The sequence below is a fragment of the Bos mutus genome, chromosome 16 (genome assembly GCF_027580195.1).
Source record: "Bos mutus isolate GX-2022 chromosome 16, NWIPB_WYAK_1.1, whole genome shotgun sequence".
Lineage (NCBI taxonomy): Eukaryota > Metazoa > Chordata > Mammalia > Artiodactyla > Bovidae > Bos > Bos mutus.
In genome coordinates this window covers 78,995,322-79,013,509 of record NC_091632.1, presented here as the reverse complement: position 1 = coordinate 79,013,509, position 18,188 = coordinate 78,995,322, and the positions used below count along the sequence as shown (strand labels likewise).

Here is an 18,188-nt window from a genome sequence, read left to right as displayed (position 1 = left end):
TGAGAAATCCCATGGACAGAGGAGCCTGGTGAGCTACAATCCATGGGGTCCCAAAGAGTCAGACGCAGCTGAGTAACAGCACACATGCACTTTTACTAGAAAGAGGTTGAGTGGGTGTAGAGATGAGCAGCCTGGTGGGCTGCTGTCTATGGGGTCGCACAGAGTCGGACAAGACTGAAGCGACTTAGCAGCAGCAGCAGAGATGAGCAGAGAATTCCACAAGAGGGAAGCAAATACCAAGGCTCTGGGAACTAAACAGCACTTGGAGCAGAGCCAGGGGAAAGTCCAACTTAGGTTGCATGGAAATCAGAAGCCAGACTACTCATGGCTTTGAAGAGCAGTTTAATGAGCTGCGCTTTATTTTAGGAATAACAGGAATTGAAAGATACAGGATTTAAAATTTTTTTTTGCCAATTAATTTTGCTGTATAGTAGAGCAGTTCAGTTCAGTTCAGTCGCTCAATCGTGTCCAACTCTTTGCGACTGTATAGTAGAAACTGTATAGTAGAAACTAACACCAAATTGTAAAGCAAAGTTAAAATTAATTAAAAATAAATAAATAAAATATTATTTTAGCTTCAAGGTAAAGAGTGGTTTGAGGATAAGTGAGAGCAATTGAGAGCCAGCCAGTTAGAAGACGTTTGAATTGACAGGAGGAAAAACATCATGTTAAGAGTAAAAATAAAAAGAGAATATTATTTCTAGCTTGGTACTAGTAATTATAGTCTTACTGAAGAAATGACACCCATAGGCACTTGGGAAATGATGTAATTCAAGAATACTGATACCGAATATGTATCAATGCAAGAGTAATTCCTTTATATAGTGCAAAAACATTTTAATATTTTCTTTGGTTTACATGGGTTAAAATTTTCTATTTAGGAGATATCTGATGTTTACTATATGGTCATTTAACAACGACCTCAGACTCAGATCTAAATCGTTTTAAAATTGTTTGTGAAAAATTAAAATATTTTCGTATTTGTTTTAGTGCCAATATTTAGTTAGAGTCTAAAACTGGTGTCTCATGCATTTAAGTGTGTCTATATACCTTACATTAATATATACCCCTTGTGATTTAAAACATCAATCCCAGCCACCACAGATCAAATTGAACAGAGTGACACACTAGCTTAGTAATATTTTATTAAATATTATAAATATTTTCCAGATTTTTATGTTCTTATGTTTGATTGTCTTGCTTTAATATATAATGCAGCTAGTCTCAGAGTTCTCCCAGTTTGTGAAATAAAGTGTATAGTATGATTTTCATCTTTATGTTGGTTAGCATACCTGAGCATTTCAGAATTATTTATTAAATGAATTAATTCATGCAGGTAACTAGTCCATAGATATTTTACACGATTACATTTACATCACTGAGTAAATTTAAATAGCCACATCAAAATATGCCTTGAATAAAAAATAACTTCAAATGCCACAGGCATTTTGGGGTAGCAAGTTTTCTTCCACTATACAAATAAAGTATTAAACAAGTCATTTTATTTTTTTTTAAATTTTATTTTATTTTTAAACTTTACATAATTATATTAGTTTTGCCAAATATCAAAATGAATCCGCCACAGGTAAAATGTAACTAGAGTATTAACTAGAGAAGTAATTGTAGAACATTTTTAGATAAAACAAAATACATTAGTTTCAGTTATTATGTTGCTTTATGGTGATCCTCGGAGAAGGCAATCGCACCCCATTCCAGTATTCTTGCCTGGAAAATCCCATGGATGGAGGAGCCCGGTGGGCTACAGTCCATGGGGTCGCTAAGAGTCAGACATGACTGAGCGACTTTACTTTCATGCATTGGAGAAAGGAAATGGCAACCCATTCCAGTGTTCTTGCCTTGAGAATCCCAGGGACAGGGATTCTCCCCAGCCCAGGGGAGCCTGCTGGGCTGCCGTCTATGGAGTCGCACAGAGTCGGACACGACTGAAGCAACTTAGCAGCAGCATGGTGATCCTAGTACCTAGGAAAAAGAGAATTGTTGTTGTTCAGCTGCTAAGCCATGTCCAACTTTTGCAACCCCATGAACTCAGCACACCAGGCTTCCCTGTCCTTCACTATCTCACAGAGTTTATTCAAACTCATGTCCATTGAGTTGGTGACTCTATCCAGCAATCTCAGCCTCTGTCACTCCCTTCTCTTCCTGATCTTAATCTTTCCCAGCATCATGGTCTTTTCCAGTGAGCTGGCTGTTTTTCGTATCAGGTGGCCAAAGGATCGGAGCTTCAGTTTCAGTATCAGTCCTTCCAGTGAATATTCAGGGTGAATTTCTTTTAGAATTGACTGGTTGGATCTCCTTGCAGTCCAAGGGACTCTCAAGTGTCTTCCCCAGCACCACAATTCAAAAGCATCAATTCTTTGGCATTCAGCCTTCCTGATGGTCCAACTCTCACATCTTTACATGACTACTGGAAAAAATATAGCTTTGATTATACACAATTTTGTCTGTAAAGTGATGTCTCTGCTTTTTAATATGCTATCCAGGTTTGTCATAGCTTTTCTTCCAAGAAGCAAGTGTTTTTTAATTTCATGGCTGCAGTCAGAATCCACAGGGATTTTGGAACCCAAGATGGTAAAGTCTGCCACTTTTTCTATTTTTTCCCCATCTATTGCCTTGATGTGATAGGACTAGATGCCATGATATTAGTTTTTTGAATGTTGAGTTTAAAGGCAGCTTTTACACTCTCCTCTTTGACCTTCATCAAGAGTTCCTCTTCACTTTCTGAGGCTGGTGATATTTCTCCTAGAAATCTTGATTCCAGCTTGTGATTCATCCAGCTTGGCATTTCCCATGATGTACTCTGCATCAGTTCAGTTCAGGTCAGTCACTCAGTGGTGTCTGACTGTTTGTGACTCCATGGATTGCAGCGTGCCATGCCTTTCTGTCCATCACCAACTCCCAAAGTTTACTCAAACTCATGTCCATTGAATCGGTGATGCCATCCACCCATCTCATCTTCTGTTGTCCCCTTCTCCCACCTTCAATCTTTCTCAGCATCAGGGTTTTTTCAAATGAGTCCTTCCCATCAGGTAGCCAAATTATTGGAGTTTCAGCTTCAGGATCAGTCCTTCCATTGAATTTTTAGGACTGATTTCCTTTCAGATGGACTGGTTGGATCTCCTTGCAGTCCAAGGGATTCTCAAGAGCCTTCTCCAACAGCACAGTTCAAAAGCATCAGTTCTTCATTGCTCAGCTTTCTTTATAGCCCAACTCTCACATCCATACTGGAAAAATCATAGCTTTGACTAGACGGACCTTTGTTGGCAAAGTAATGTCTCTGGTTTTTAATATGCTGTTTAGGTTGGTCATAAGTTTTCTTCCAAGGAGTAAGTGTCTTTTACTTTCATGGCTGCAGTCACCATCTGTGGTGATTTTGGAGCCCCCCAGAAATAAAATCTGTCACTGTTTCCATTGTTTCCCCATCTATTTTCCATGAAGTAATGGGACTGGATGCCATGATCTTCATTTTCTGAATGTTGAGTTTTAAGCCAAATTTTTCACTCTCCTCTTTCTCTGGATAGAAGCTAAATAAGTAAGGTGGCAATATACAACCTTGATATACCCCTTTCCCAATTTGAAGCAGTCTGCTGTTTCATGTCTGGTTCAAACTGTTGTTTCTTGACCTGCTTACAGGTTTCTCAGAGGCAGGTCAGGTGGTCTGGTATTTCCATCTCTTACAGAATTTTCCACTGTTTGTTGTGACCCACACAGTGGCTCAGATGTTAAAGAATCCACCTGCAGTTCGGGAGACCTGGGTTTGATCCATAGGTTGGGAAGATCCCTTGGAGAAGGGAACAGCTAACCACTCAGTATTCTTGCCTGGAGAATTCCATGGAAGAGGAGCCTAGTGGGCTACAGTCCAATTGTTCCAAAGAGTTGACATGACTGAGCCACTTACATGTAGGACTTCTTTATAGCTTAGATAGTAAAGAATCTGCCTGGAATGCAGGAGACCCTGGTTCTATCCCTGGGTTGGGAAAATTCACTAAAGAAGGGAATACAACCCACTCTAGTATTCTTGCCTGGAGAATCCCATGACAGAGGAGGCTAATGGGCTACAGTCCGCAGGGTGGCAAAGAATCAGACATGATTGGATGACTAACACTATGCTTCTACACACAGTCAAAGGCTTTAGCGTAGTCAGTAAAGCAAAAGTAGATGTTTTTCTGGAATTCCCTTGCTTTCTCTATGATGCAACAAATGTTTGCAATTTGATCTGGTTCCTCTCTCTCTTCTAAATCCAGCTTGTACATCTGGAATTTCTCGGTTCACGTTCTGCTGAAACCAAGCTTTAATTATTTTGAGCATTACCTTGCTACCATGTGAAATGAGTGCAGTTGTATGGTGATTTGAACATTCTTTGGCATCGCCCTTCTTTGGTGGGATTGGAATGAAAACTGACCTTTTCCACTGCTGTGGCCACTGCTGAGTTTTTCAAATTTGCTGGCATATTGAGTGCAACCCTTTAAGATAGTCATCTTTTAGGATGTAAATAGCTCAGCTGGAATTCCATTACCTCCACTAGCTTTGTTCATGGTAGTGCTTCCTATAGCCTACTTCACTTCACATTCCAGGATGTCTGGTTCTAGGTGAGTGCTCACGCCATCATTGTTATCTAGGTCATTAAGACCTTTATTGTACAGTTCTTTTCTGTATTCTTGCCACCTCTTCTTAATGTCTTCTGCTTCTGCTAGTTCCTTGTCATTTCTGTCCTTTATTGTGCCTATCTTTGCATGAAATATTCCCTTGGTACCTTCAATTTTCTTGAAAAGATCTCTAGTGTTTCCCATTTTATGGATTTCCTGTATTTCTTTGCCTCTTTTTCTTATGGCTTTATTATCTCTCCTTGTTATTCTGTGAATCTCTGCATTCAGATGAGTATATCTTTCCCTTTCTCCTTTTCCTTTCACTTCTCATTTTATGTCATTTTATTTCTAAAATGTTATATATTCAAAATATACTTAAGTCATGTTAAGGTTCAGAAATATGTGTACAGTGTCAGTATTTTAAAGGTATATAATTAAATCTCTTAAGCAATCAAATGTGTAAATATGAAGTATTATAATTCAATACAGGTAATATTTTATGGATTTGAAGGACACTGCAGTAAAATATTTCATTATTTAAGTGGTTATTAGTTCTAAGATTTTACTAGGTGGCAGACTAGATAATTCACTCAATTTTTCAGTTTAAAGTAACATAAATGGAGTAGGTTCAGTTATATAGAACAGAAATGGCACACTACATAAATATTGTTGTTCTATCTAATTTCAATTCTAGAAGTCACTTAAACACAATGACTGGATCACTCAAATATTTTATCACTGTCTCTTACTAAAGCCTCAAATATATCTGTCTACACATATATATGGACAGAGGAACCTGGTGGGCTACAATCCATAGGATTGTAAAGAGTCGTACAAAGCACACTGTATGTACATATTTGATGTATTTTGTTAGAAAAGGATTATAAAGAAAAAAATTCAAGTAATCAAAAATTTTTCTAAAATTCAAAAATAACATATGTGAAAGAAAAAGTCATATTTCTCAGAGAAAATAAAAATTTCTAAAATATGAGATACATTTCTTACTTGTTGACAGCTTTGTTTCCTCAGAAATTCCTTCCCTGACCATGCATCTTAGCACCTTCCAAGATGTTCCTATTTAATTTGTGAATCACAGATTTCAGTCAGCCACTTGCAGCATCCTTAGAAAAATATATACATTCATATAATTTATGAACTTTTTGCAGTTTTTTTCTAAAGTCTAAACCAAAGGCAGGGATTTAACATTATACTTTTGTTTTAATCTCTTGGAAACCAGCGTTTTCCAATAGCAGATACTTGATACTTATTTACTAAATTAGATGCTAAATATGGTTCTCAGTAATTTGAAACCACCGTAATGAAATTATGATCTAACAACTACTATTGAGGGGTAGATACAGAAGTAGAGATTACAAAAGTTTAAATTAGAAACTCTGACATGTAGTTAAATATTCTTAGTAATACTCCTTTTTATTTGGCTCATCTGAATCTCTTTTCCTACCCACCTATTTATTGAAAGTAGCAGTGACCATAGTAGACCTCCATCTGGCAGAAGGTGATCCCCACGTTAGGCAGAGCTGTGCTGGGTTGGTGCCTGGCAGTAGAGAGGAGTCTGATCAGGGGCCCTGCTAGGCATTCACTGGGCCCGCCCTGTAGGGCTGAGCTCACCCCCAGGCCTGGCTCAGACCAGCGCAAACCCAGAGATACTGAGAAGGCAGAGTCAGGGGTGAGCCATGGGTCCTCAACTCCTCCCAGGGAACAGGAGGTGCAGACAGAAACACAGAACAAGGAGGTCTCCACCTGATGTTCTGGAGATTTGCATGAGTTAATGCATGGAAAGCTCTAATAATAATGCTCTTTAAATTTTATGTGTTATAGAGTTTTGGACTATTTTTTTTTTTAACTTCCGAAAGAGATTTTTAAAAACTGAACAAACAGGAAAACCTTAGGTCAGTTAATTTTCCTTTTCAGAAGCTCAGATCATGAATATGCTATTTATTCTCTAAATGAGACTCTGCTTTATCTTCACTGTCCATTTTGCTACTTTATGTATTCATTTTAGTTTCTGCTGCGTCAGATTATTGAATATTGTCTGTGACAGACCATAACACGGTAAATATCTTTAGTGACATGGTTGTTTCAAAATGTTTCTTAAATGAAGACTTTTGAAACTTCCAGATGGTATGAGATTTGTCAGTTGGTGGCACTTCCTAGGCTTACCAGGTGAAGTAGTACCAGCCCCAAAGTCAACTGATTTTTTTTTTTGATATTTTTTTGCCATTAGGCCACTCTTCTAATTTCTCAGGTTTCTCTGGTGGCTCAGATGGTAAAGAATCTGTCTACAGTGCAGGAGACCGGTCTCAATTCCTGGGTCAGGAAGATCCCTGGAGAAGAGAATAGCACCCCACTCCAGTATCCTTGCCTGAAGAATTCCATGGGCAGAGGAGCCTGGTGGGCTGCAGTTCATGTGGTCACAAAAAGTCAGACATGACTGAGCGACTTTCACTCAACTAACTCACCCTTCTAATTTTTCAGAAGTGTCTGAAAAAATGAACTTTTTATCAAATGTATGCATATTGGTGACTTTTGAAGGAGAAGAATAGAGCTTCTAAAAGAAAAGTGAAAGTGAAGTTGCTCAGTTGTGCCTGACTCTTTGCGACCCCATGGATAGTAGCCTGCACCAAGCTCCTCCGTCCATGGGATTTTCAAGGCAAGAGTACTGGAGTGGGTTGCCATTTCCTTCTCCAGGAATCTTCTCACATTGTACACAGATGCTTTACCATCTGAGCCACCAGGAAAGTCCAGAGAAAGTCCATGACTTTCTTTCTAAAAGAAAGTCATGTGGAATACAAATTATATGGTGTTTCTCCATAAACTGTGTGTGCATGCATGCTTGGTAGTGTCCAATTCTTTGTGATCCCATGGACTGTGGCATACCAGATTCCTCTGTCCATGGGATTCTCCAGGCAAGAATACTGGAGCGGGTTCCCATCTCCTACTCCAGGGGATCTCCTTGACCTAGGGATCGAACCCATGTCTCTTGCATTCCCTGCATTGGCAAGTGGATTCTTTACCACTGTACCACCTGGGAAACCCCGTACTTAATATAGTTATGGGAAAATCTGAACAAACTTTTTTCCAACCCAGTTTAATAATATTTGCTCTCAAAATGGAGGTGAGGCCATGCAATTCTGGTTATATTGCTTCCCACAAAGTGCAGATCTCATCAAACACCTAATGATATCATAATTTTCAAATATTTTTATTAGGTAAGTGTCAATACTGTTACAGTAATGTAACCAAGATGGCATATAGTTTTCACAGATAACTCTGAAATTAAGTATTTTTAAGAGTTGTTTAGATCTTAAATGAGAGGATGATTAAGCCCAGTGGAAACTGACTTCAGGGCCCTTTGGGAAAATCCCAGCAAGCCTGCAGGGAGCCCTCTCAATCCCAAAAGGAGGGAGACTTTCCTTCTGGCAAAGCACCCATCTGTTTTATAGAGTTAGAGCTGAGGAGAGGAGTGATCTCTTGGGTCCTGCTGACAGTCAGTTCCTCTCTAAGACCTCAGATCAAATGCTCACGTGCATGTGAGTAACAGTGCCCTCCCTCCTGGACCCAGCAGATAATGAGACTAAGATCAACTTCCCTGGTGATCCGGTGGTTAAGCCTTCACCCTTCCATTGCAGGGGATGTACGTTCAATCCCTGGTTGAGGAGGTAGGATGCTACATGCCTCATGGTCAAAAAGCCAAAACGTAAATATTGCAACAAATTCAATAACAACTTTAAAAACAGACCACATAAAAAAATCTTTAAAAAAATAAAAGGTTAGCTGGAGACGACGTGTTTCTGAGCTACCAACTGAATGTTTCTGTCCTGAATATTTCAGTCAGTTCTGGAGCCTGAGGTCTAGGCAAAGGTCCAGCTACCAGCAGGGATTTTTTAAGTGGCCTTAAAAAGTGAAGTTGCTCAGTCGTGTCTGACTCTTTGCGACCCCATGGACTGTAGGCTGCCACACTCCTCCATTCATGGACTTTTCCAGGCAAAAGTACTGGAGTGGGTTGCCATTTCCCTCTTCAGGGGATCTTCCTGACCCAGGGACTGAACCCAGGTCTCCCACATTGTAGGGAGACGCTTTACTGTTTGAGCCGCCAGGGAAGCCCCCATAGTTAAGTGGCCTTAAGTAAGTTTAAATACATATTGTATGGAGAACAAAGCTGATTATCACTTAAAGTGGCTGCTACAGGGAATCTCAAAATATGTGAACCAGGAGAGCTACCAGTGATGCTGAGACATCAACTAAAGATCAGATCACCAACCACAGCGACAGTAAGGTGTTTGTTGTGGTTTTATCTTGCCCCATTTTTCTGGGGGAAACATCAAGTGTGTGTGTGTGTGTGTGTGTGTATGCGCGTGTGCACATGCATTGTGCAGGAGGATGTAAATAGGAAGAAAGCTTATGTAAACCCTAGGACGAGTGGAAATTCTCAGGATTCTTCTAGAACAACACTATCAATTGAGCCATGTCCTCAGTTCATTACAATGAGTTGTTATCTCAATGACAATATTTGCTTCATTGTATTAAGATTTGACAATTAAAAGCACATACTGTGAGAACAGAGAGCCGCAAGAAATCTTAGAACTCACATTATGGACAATAAGTTCATTGTGAGAAATTTTTGTCAATCCACATATTCATCTTATAAATTCGTATTTCATTATTTTTCACGCAGTAACTTCTTCAATCAGCTTTATGAGGAGTGAGAAAATGCATTATAAAAATTAAATTACTGAATTTAGTTTTCTTACAGTGCTAAAATGTTGGTTAAAATATTCTTGGAAAATAGCAATGCATTTCTTTTCCACAAAACAGTTTGTGTGGGATGACTTGCTCTCACAACTGCATGTAGTTTAATGCCTGAGGCTAGGAATCACTCACTCCTAAACCTGTTGTTATAAAAACACCATTTTGGATTGTTAGTGTAATGCAAATATTTCTTTGAAATGTAGGTTGTTTTCCAGTCTCAGTATTATCACAGAGCTCACCCACCCAGCCAACATGAGATTCATGCAATTCAGAGCCAAAGACTGTTACTCTCTTGCTCTTTCAAAGCTGGAAAAGGTAAGTCACCACATGATCAAGTAAGTTGCATTTAATTGTTTGGATTGAAAGACTAACTTGGGAAATTTTTACATGTAGAAAGAAATGCCATGAAATATTAAAAATAAAAATGCTATTTTGAATTCCTATGTGGGGCTAAAATCTTAATTTGTAAGTTTTTTTAAAGTGTATAGTGATGGGTTTGAACCAGTAATATCAGAAGTGAACATGATGGAAATATCTCATTCTGGCATCATGGATCACAAATTGAAAGCATGATTTATGAAAGAACTAAATGCACCTGGAATATATATATATATATATATACACACACACACACTCACAAATGATGTCTATTATTGATAATATCATTAGTGCTATGTCAAGACATGTATATTTGCAGTTTTCAAAAATCCTTTAAATCTCAGAAAACCCATGGGCTTTGTTGAAAGTCAGTCCCCAAATGAGATAATCTGACATACAGTCTGAGACAAAGTCAAGTTTATTGCTTAGGTAAGTAAGGGAACCCTGAATACTCATTGGAAGGACTGATACTGAAGCTGAAGCTCCAATATTTTGCCCATTTGATGCGAACAGTCGACTCATTGGAAAAGACCTTGATGCTGGGAAAGATTGAAGGCAGAAGAAGAGGGCAACAGAGAATGAGATGGCATCAGAGGATGAGAGGTTGGATAACATCACTGATCCAATGAACACGTGCTCAGTTGCACAGTCGTGTCTGACCCTTTGCTACCCCATGGACTGTAGCCCACCAGGCTCCTCTGTCCATGGAATTTTCTAGGCAAAAATACTGGAGTGGGTTGCCATTTCCTTCTCCAGGGGATCTTCCAGATAAACTTGGGCAAACTCTGGGAGATAGTAGGGAACAGGGAAGCCTGGTGTGCTGCAGTCCATGGGATTGCAAAGAATTGGACATGACTTGGTGACTGAACAACAAAGTAAGGGAACTGTCACCTCAGGAGAGTTTTTTTGTTTTGTTTTGTTTATAAATATTTATTAAAATTGAGAGGTGTTTGCTCTTCCGTCCCATGAGCATCCATCCAGCTGCTCATCAACTGCTAAGATGCAGAGTTGCTGTCATAAATGCCCTTGAAATCGTCAGGATAATCGATTATCTGCCTTTACTTATAACTCCTTGTTCCTTGACTTGTGGTCAGCACCTCTCTTTACACTGTTATGTAAAAGGTGTCCAGAATTTGTGCCCCGAGTAAGCCATCCATGGGTAAAAACGTATGTGGTGTGTGCTAAGTTGTTTCAGTCATGTCTGATTCTTTGCGACCCTATGGACTGTATGTAGCCCACCAGACTCCTCTGTTTGTGGGATTCTCCAGGCAAGAATACTGGAGTGGGTTCCACGCCTTCCTCCAGGGGATCTTCCTGCCCCAGGAATGGAACCCACGTCTCTTACATCTCTTGCATTGGCAGGCCAGTTCTTTACCACTAGTGCCACCTGGGAAGCCCTAAAAAACATATACCTGCGATCAAATAAACATTGGCCCTGACATGTCAAAGACTCAAAACCCACCTGAGAAGAGTGGTTTTAAAATAGCCAAAGATGGATTTTCTCAGCACAAATCTAAAATGTGCCTGAGATCAGATAGAGCTAATTAAGACTCAAGAGAGCCTTGTAGTGGGGGAAGGAAGATCAAAATCTATAAAGAACTGAAATTTTATCGAATGAGGCTCTTTCCAGGTAGAGACTTATTAGGATTGCGAGGATATGAGAATAATGCTAAGGAAGACGGTAGCGTTACTGTGCAGTCATGTTATGGGGACAGAAAGGAGTGGTTTTCATTCTCAGTGTCCAGGCTGCCTGTGAGGATAAACAGACTTTGCATTCAAGGTGTACTTGATGTTAGTATACTGGGAGAATTAGATATATGAGAGGAAAAAAAAAAAAAAAAGATCCAGTCTTATACATGTGAAAATGTGTCAAATATATGCCATCTTCATTATTTGTAACAATATAAGGTAGAGAGAAGGATGGCTTATGTTTTTGTTTGTTTGTTTGTTTTTTGGTTAGTTTTTTCTTTCACTTTATTTTGATTCCCTGTTATGCCAGGCACTGTCTTGATACCTGGGTGGCATATCGTTGAGTGAGGGCTCTTCTGTGCTCTTGTCTGGTGATTTCCATCTTCACTGCTGGTCACATACATTATGTTAGTAGAGTCTTAGCGCTGCTTCTTTATAAGCACAGTAATACTGCTATTAGAGACTGCTTCCAGATGAGGAAACTGAGTTTAAGAAAGACTAAATCACTTTTTTTCAAGATCATATAACGATCAATGTTGTCAAACCCAATCAGCGAGCCGGAGGCACAGTGAGGCCAAAGAAACAGAAAGGTCTGAGTTTGGTGTGGAGAAAGTTTTACTGCAGGGCCATGCGGGAGAACCGGGAGGCTCCTGCCCTGAAGACCTGAACTCTGATGGTTTTCTGGGAAGACTTTTTATAGGCAAAATTGGGAGGGGAACTTCAGGGTGTGTAACTCTCCTCTGATTGGTTGGAGGCTGTGTTCTAGGAATTTCAATGATCAGCCTTCTGGTTCCAATCAGTCTGGAGTCCAGGAGCTGTTGCTCAGCATGAGGTTACCATCCTCCACCAGTGTGGGGGCCTTAGTTCCTATAGAATTCAGAGATGTGGATCAGATTGTATGCACATCCCCCAAGGAGGAGCCCAGACCTGGACCCATAGCTGTACTATCCTTTTCTTTCCTTGTTTATTGAAGTATAGTTGATGTACAGTATGGTGATTCATATTTTTTTAAAGTTTATACAAACTAGTGAATATACAAAAAAGAACACTAACAGATATGCAGAACAAACAGGTGGGTCAAGGAAGAAGGAGGGGCAATCTACAGGGGATTAAGAGGTAGAAACTGTTAGGTATAAATAAGCTATAAGGATATATTGTTTAACAAGGGAAAGACAGCCAATATTTTATAGTAACTCTAAACGGATCACTGTTGTTTCTTTCTGCATTACCTGACTCCCCTAATTAGTAACTGAATCTGCCCTTTAGAAATTCGGGAAGGTCTAGGAAACTGATAAAAAAGGTAGGGTTCTGCTCAGTTTCATCTGGTCAGTGCATAAGAGAAACGTAAAGCCATTAGTGTTCAGAAAATGTTCCCTGTGTCATACGCTGCCTTAACACCAAGAACCACAGCTGAATGGCTCAGCATCCACAGACAAATCCAGGATTAAGCAGCCAGTGGAATCGATGCTGGCCTGGTGTGGCATGGTCTCCTTCATGACGTGTAAGGGAGGAGCACCCCATGATGAAGCCAGACAGGTTCTGCAGTCACATCATCCATGGCTCTACTGTCCATTCCATTTAGGAATGGAACCTAGATAAAACATTTACACCACCATAGCCCTTGGCAGTTGTCTCTGGAAAATAGTGATGATAGCCAAATGATAGGGTCATTGCAAAGGTTACATCACACAATCTAGTCACAATATTTAGCCTGGTTTGGGCATATAATCAGTGCTCAAATAAATAGTCTCAAAAGCATAATTATAAATTAATATTGTTTACATCATTACTAATAAATATTCTATTGATTTTGTGTTCCATTGCTAAGTCATGTCCAACTCTTTGCAACCCCATGGACTGCAGCACACCACACTTCCCTGTCCTCCACTATCTTTCAGAGTGTGCTCAAGCTAATGTCCATTGAATCAGTGATGCCATCCAACCATCTCATCCTCTGTCACTTTCTCCCTCTACCCTCAATCTTTCCCAGCATCAGGATCTTTCCTATGTGTATTTAATTTTATACCAGTTCAGTTCATACAGTAAAGTTATAATTGTGGAAGTTATTTTCTGTACTGGTGAATCTGTGTGTCTACACTATTGTGTGTCACTTGTGTTAGGGGAAAAGAAGAACAAGATGAAATTTGACCTGTGTTGGGGAATTAATTAAAAACAAAAACTTCCTCCAACCTAAAATCCTCTTCATTAATGTAGAAAAGTTTTGTTTGAATAAGCTTTAAATCAGATTATGTATGATATGCATCTCAGAAATCCCCTAAAGAGATTACAAGGACAGAAAGACATTTCATCTGTTTATGTAGCTGGGCAGATACGGTCATTTACATACATGTTAATTGTCCTGATCTAAAGGAAAAATAAATTGTCTTCTATCTTTGCAGCAAACAAGAAGTTACAACTTCGAGCCTGGCATCTAGGCTCCCAAAGAGCCCAACTCCCAAAGAGACAGACAGAGTACTTTATGTTCCCATTTCAAAAAGATAGTTCCAAGGCTCTCAAGACATTCCTGGGAAACGAAGCTGTCTGGAGGTTATTCACGTTTTCAAAAGTTTTGCATCTGTTTCTAAGAGACAAAGAAAGGATTTACAATTGCAAATTTTCTAAAAGGAAACTCTCTAGGAAAAAGAAAGTGAAGGAGACAGTTTTATTTTTTGGCATGAGGGAATTAATTTATTTCTTGAGATTTATATTTACACTTGCATCTTCTTTGGGGGCTTCCCTGGTGTCTCAGATGATAAAGAATCTGCCTGCTATGCAGGACACCTGGATTCTATCTCTGGTTTGGGAAGATACCCTGGAGTAGGAAATGGCAATCCACTCCAGTATTCTTGCTTGGGATATCCCATGCACAGAGGAGCCTAGTTAGCTATGGCCCATGGTGGTCCATGGGGTTGCAAAGAGTCAGACAGTACTGAGCTACTAACACTTTCCCTTCACTTTCTTTCACTTGCATCTTCTAGATATTTTCCAAGAAGAATAAAAAATAACATATTACCAAATTATTAAGAATAGAGGAGTTAAGGGAAGTGGAATTGAAACCAATGGTTTCAATGTTATAAAGCCATGGATATTTTGTAAAAATTCAGTAAGTGAATTTTAATTCAGTTACTCTCAGTTATATCTATTGAAATAGGATTTATGCATGTTGCGGTCTTTTTTACAGACTGGGGCCTGGTGGATTGGAGTTGACAAAAAGAAAGCAAAAGAGAGAGAGACTAATATTCCCTGGGTTATGTGGAAAACCAATAAAGCTCTAGAATAGGGCTTGTACCGCTCATGAAGGCACAGGGCGTCCTCTCAAGGAGGTCTTGAAATCCTGGGCAGGAAAGTGAGCTCGGCAGGCCTCCACACTCCAAAGAACTAGCCAGAGATGGAAAAGACACGGGGGACACAAGTCTCTAGTGGAACAAGGGTGCTTTATTCATGTTTGTGTGAGCTTATATATTGTTATACAAGGAAGCTTTAGGTAAAAAATAAAGTTAGGCAAAGAACAAAAAACCAGATGCATAACAACTGTTACCAAAGGAATAACAAGAAATAACAATTGTCAGAAGGCCAGAAGACAATCCATATCTTGAGTAAGAGGGTCGTGACTAAACAATTTTACCTTAGGGTAAAAGGTTACTGAAGGAAATCCATGCATGTGTTCTGTCCCATGACCTCAGTCCTGGGAACAGTGTACCGCTCCACTCGTTCCTGTCTACCAGGAACTGATAAGGAACAGAGGGTTCATGAGAAACAGAAAACAACATACAGGAACCCTAAAGTTAAACGTTCCCTGACAGTTGCATAGAAACATTTTAGGCTGCTTCCCTCATAGCTCAGTCTGTAAAGAATCCAACCTCAGTGCGGGAGACCCAGGTTTGATTCCTGGATTGGGAAGATCCCCTGGAGAAGGAAATGGCAACCCACTCCAATATTCTTGCCTGGAGAATCCTGGACAGAGGAGCCTGGCAGGCTAGAGTCCATGAGGGTCGCAAGAGTCAGACATGACTTAACTACTAAACCACCACCACCACCACTATGGGTTGAATTGTGTTTCTCTGCCCCACCAAAAATGTCCTCGAGTCTTAGCCTCCACTACTTCAGAAGGTGAAATTCTCTGAAGAGAGGGTTTTACCGAGGTAAGCAAGATAAAGAAGGCCTTTAGGGCCTAATCCAGAATGACTGGCATCCTTATAAAAAGTGTAAATTCAGACCTAGGGACAGATACTTGTACATGGAAGACAGACATCCACAAGCCAAGAGGAGAGGCCTGGAACAAATCCATCACTGAGTCCTCAGCTGGAAACAAAGCTGGAAACACCTTCATTTCAAACTCTGAGCTTTCATAACTGAGAGGAAATAAATTTCAGTTGTTTTAGCACTCTGTTTATGACACTTCCTTATGGCAGTGCTGGCAATCTAACACATGTGCCATCACTGATAATGGTAACTGTTCATTTCTAACTGGTGCTTTTTATCACTGAACTGTTTGGAGGAGGTTGCCATTAACCCCACCATAGAGCCACCAGAACTTATACAGGACGGGGGAAACAGAATCTTGGAGGGCACAAACAAAACCTTGTGCACACCAGGACCCAGGAGAAGAGAGCAGTGACCCCAGAACAGACTGACCCAGACTTGCCTGTGAGTGTCCAGGAGTCTCTGGCAGAAGCCGTGGCCTGCTGCAGGGTCAGAGGCAGTATGTGCCGCAGTGCCTTCATGGGACCTTTATCTTCATTACCTCCACCATAGTTTGGCCTCAAGTCAAACAACAGGGAGGGAATACAGCCCCAAAGTCAACATAAAAATTGGAATAAAGATTTACTGAGCATGGCCCCACCCATCAGAACAAGACTCAGTTTCCCCCTCAGTCAGTCTCTCCCATCAGGAAGCTTCCATATGCCTCTTATCCTTATTTGTCATAGGGCAGAAAAAATGAAAACTACACTCACAGAAAACTAATCAAACTGATCACATGGACCATAACCTTGTCTAACTCAATGAAAATATGAGCCATGCCATGTAGGGCCATCCAAGACAGACAGGTCATGATGGAGAGTCCTGACAAAACATGGTCCAGTGGAGAAGGGAATGGCAAACCACTTCAGTATTCTTGTCTTGAAAACCCCATGAACAGTATGAAAAGGCAAAAAGAATACACTGAAAGAGGAACTCCCCAGGTCTGTAGGTGCCCAATATGCTACTGGAGATCAGTGAAGAAATAACTCCAGAAAGAATGAAGAGACAAAGCCAAAGCAAAAACAACACCCAGTTGTGGATGTGATTGGTGATGGAAGTAAAGTCTGATGCTATAAAGAGCAATATTGCATAGGAACCTGGAATGTTAGGCCCATGAATCAAGGCAAATTGGAAGTGGTCAAACAGAAAATGGCAAGAGTGAACATGGACATTTTAAGAATCAGTGAAGTAAAATGGACTGGAATGGGTGAATTTAACTCAGATGACCATTATATCTACTACTGTGGGCAAGAATTCCTTAGAAGAAATGGAGTAGCCATGATAGTCAAGAAAAGAGTCCAAAATGCAGTACTGGGATGCAATCTCAAAAACGACAGCATGATCTCTGTTCATTTTCAAGGCAAACCATTCAATATCACAGTAATCCAAGTCTATGTCCTGATGAGTAAGGCTGAAGAAGCTGAAGCTGAACAGGTCTATGAAGACCTACAAGACCTTCTAGAACTAATACCCAATAAAGATGTCCTTTTCATTATAGGGGACTGGAATGCAAAAGTAGGAATTCAAGAGATACCTGTAGTAACAGGCAAATTTGGCCTTGGTGTACAAAATGAAGCAGGTCAAAGGCTATCAGAGTTTTGCCAAGAGAATGAAGAACGTACTGGTCATAGCAAAGACCCTCTTCCAACAAGAAAAGAGAAAACCATTAGATCATTCAGGTATGACCTAAATCAAATTGTACAGTGGACATGGCAGATAGATTCAAGGGATTAGATCTGATAGACAGAGTGCCTGAAGAATTATGGATGGAGGTTCATGGCATTGTTCAGAAGGCAGTGATAAAGACCATCCCCAAGAAAAACAAATGCAAATAGGCAAAATGCTTGTCTGAGGAGGCCTTACAATTAGCTGAAAAAAGAAGAGAAGCTAAAGGCAAAGGAGAAAAGGAAAGATATACCCATTTCAATACAGAGTTCCAAAGAATAGCAGGGAGAGATAAGGAAGCCTTCCTCAGTGATCAATGCAAAGAAATAGAGGAAAAGGATAGAATGGGAAACACTAGAGATCTCGTCAAGAAAATGAGAGATACTAAGGGAATACTTCATGCAAAGATGGGCACAATAAACGACAGAAATGGTATGAACCTAACAGAAGCTGGAGATATTAAGAAGAGGTGGCAAGAATACAAAGAAGAACTATACAAAAAGATCTTCATGATCCAGATAACCATGAAAGTGTGATCACTCACCTAGAGCCAGACATCCTGGAATGCAAAGTCAAGTGGGCCTTAGGAAGCATCACTACGAACAAAGCTAGAGGTGATGGAATTCCAGTTGAGCTATTTCAAATCCTAAAAGATGATGCTGTGAAAGTGCTGCACTCATTATGCCAGCAAGTGTGCAAAACTCAGCTGTGGCCACAGGACTGGAAAGGTCAGTTTTCATTCCGATCATGCAAAGAATGTTCAAACTACTACACAATTGCACTCATCTTACATGCTAACAAAGTAATGCTCAAAATTCTTCAAGCCAGGCTTCAACAGTA

The 18,188-nt window shown here is 40.1% G+C and overlaps 1 protein-coding gene across 1 annotated transcript in view; it reads left to right on the top strand.

Annotated features, from left to right (window-relative positions):
* The window catches only part of KCNT2 (potassium sodium-activated channel subfamily T member 2), a 418,728-nt gene that overhangs the window by 352,522 nt on the left and 48,018 nt on the right, over positions 1-18,188 (top strand). The window contains exon 21 of the mRNA XM_070384415.1: positions 9,578-9,689. Coding sequence (XP_070240516.1) covers positions 9,578-9,689 — 112 coding nt within the window. The remainder of the gene's footprint in view (positions 1-9,577; positions 9,690-18,188) is intronic.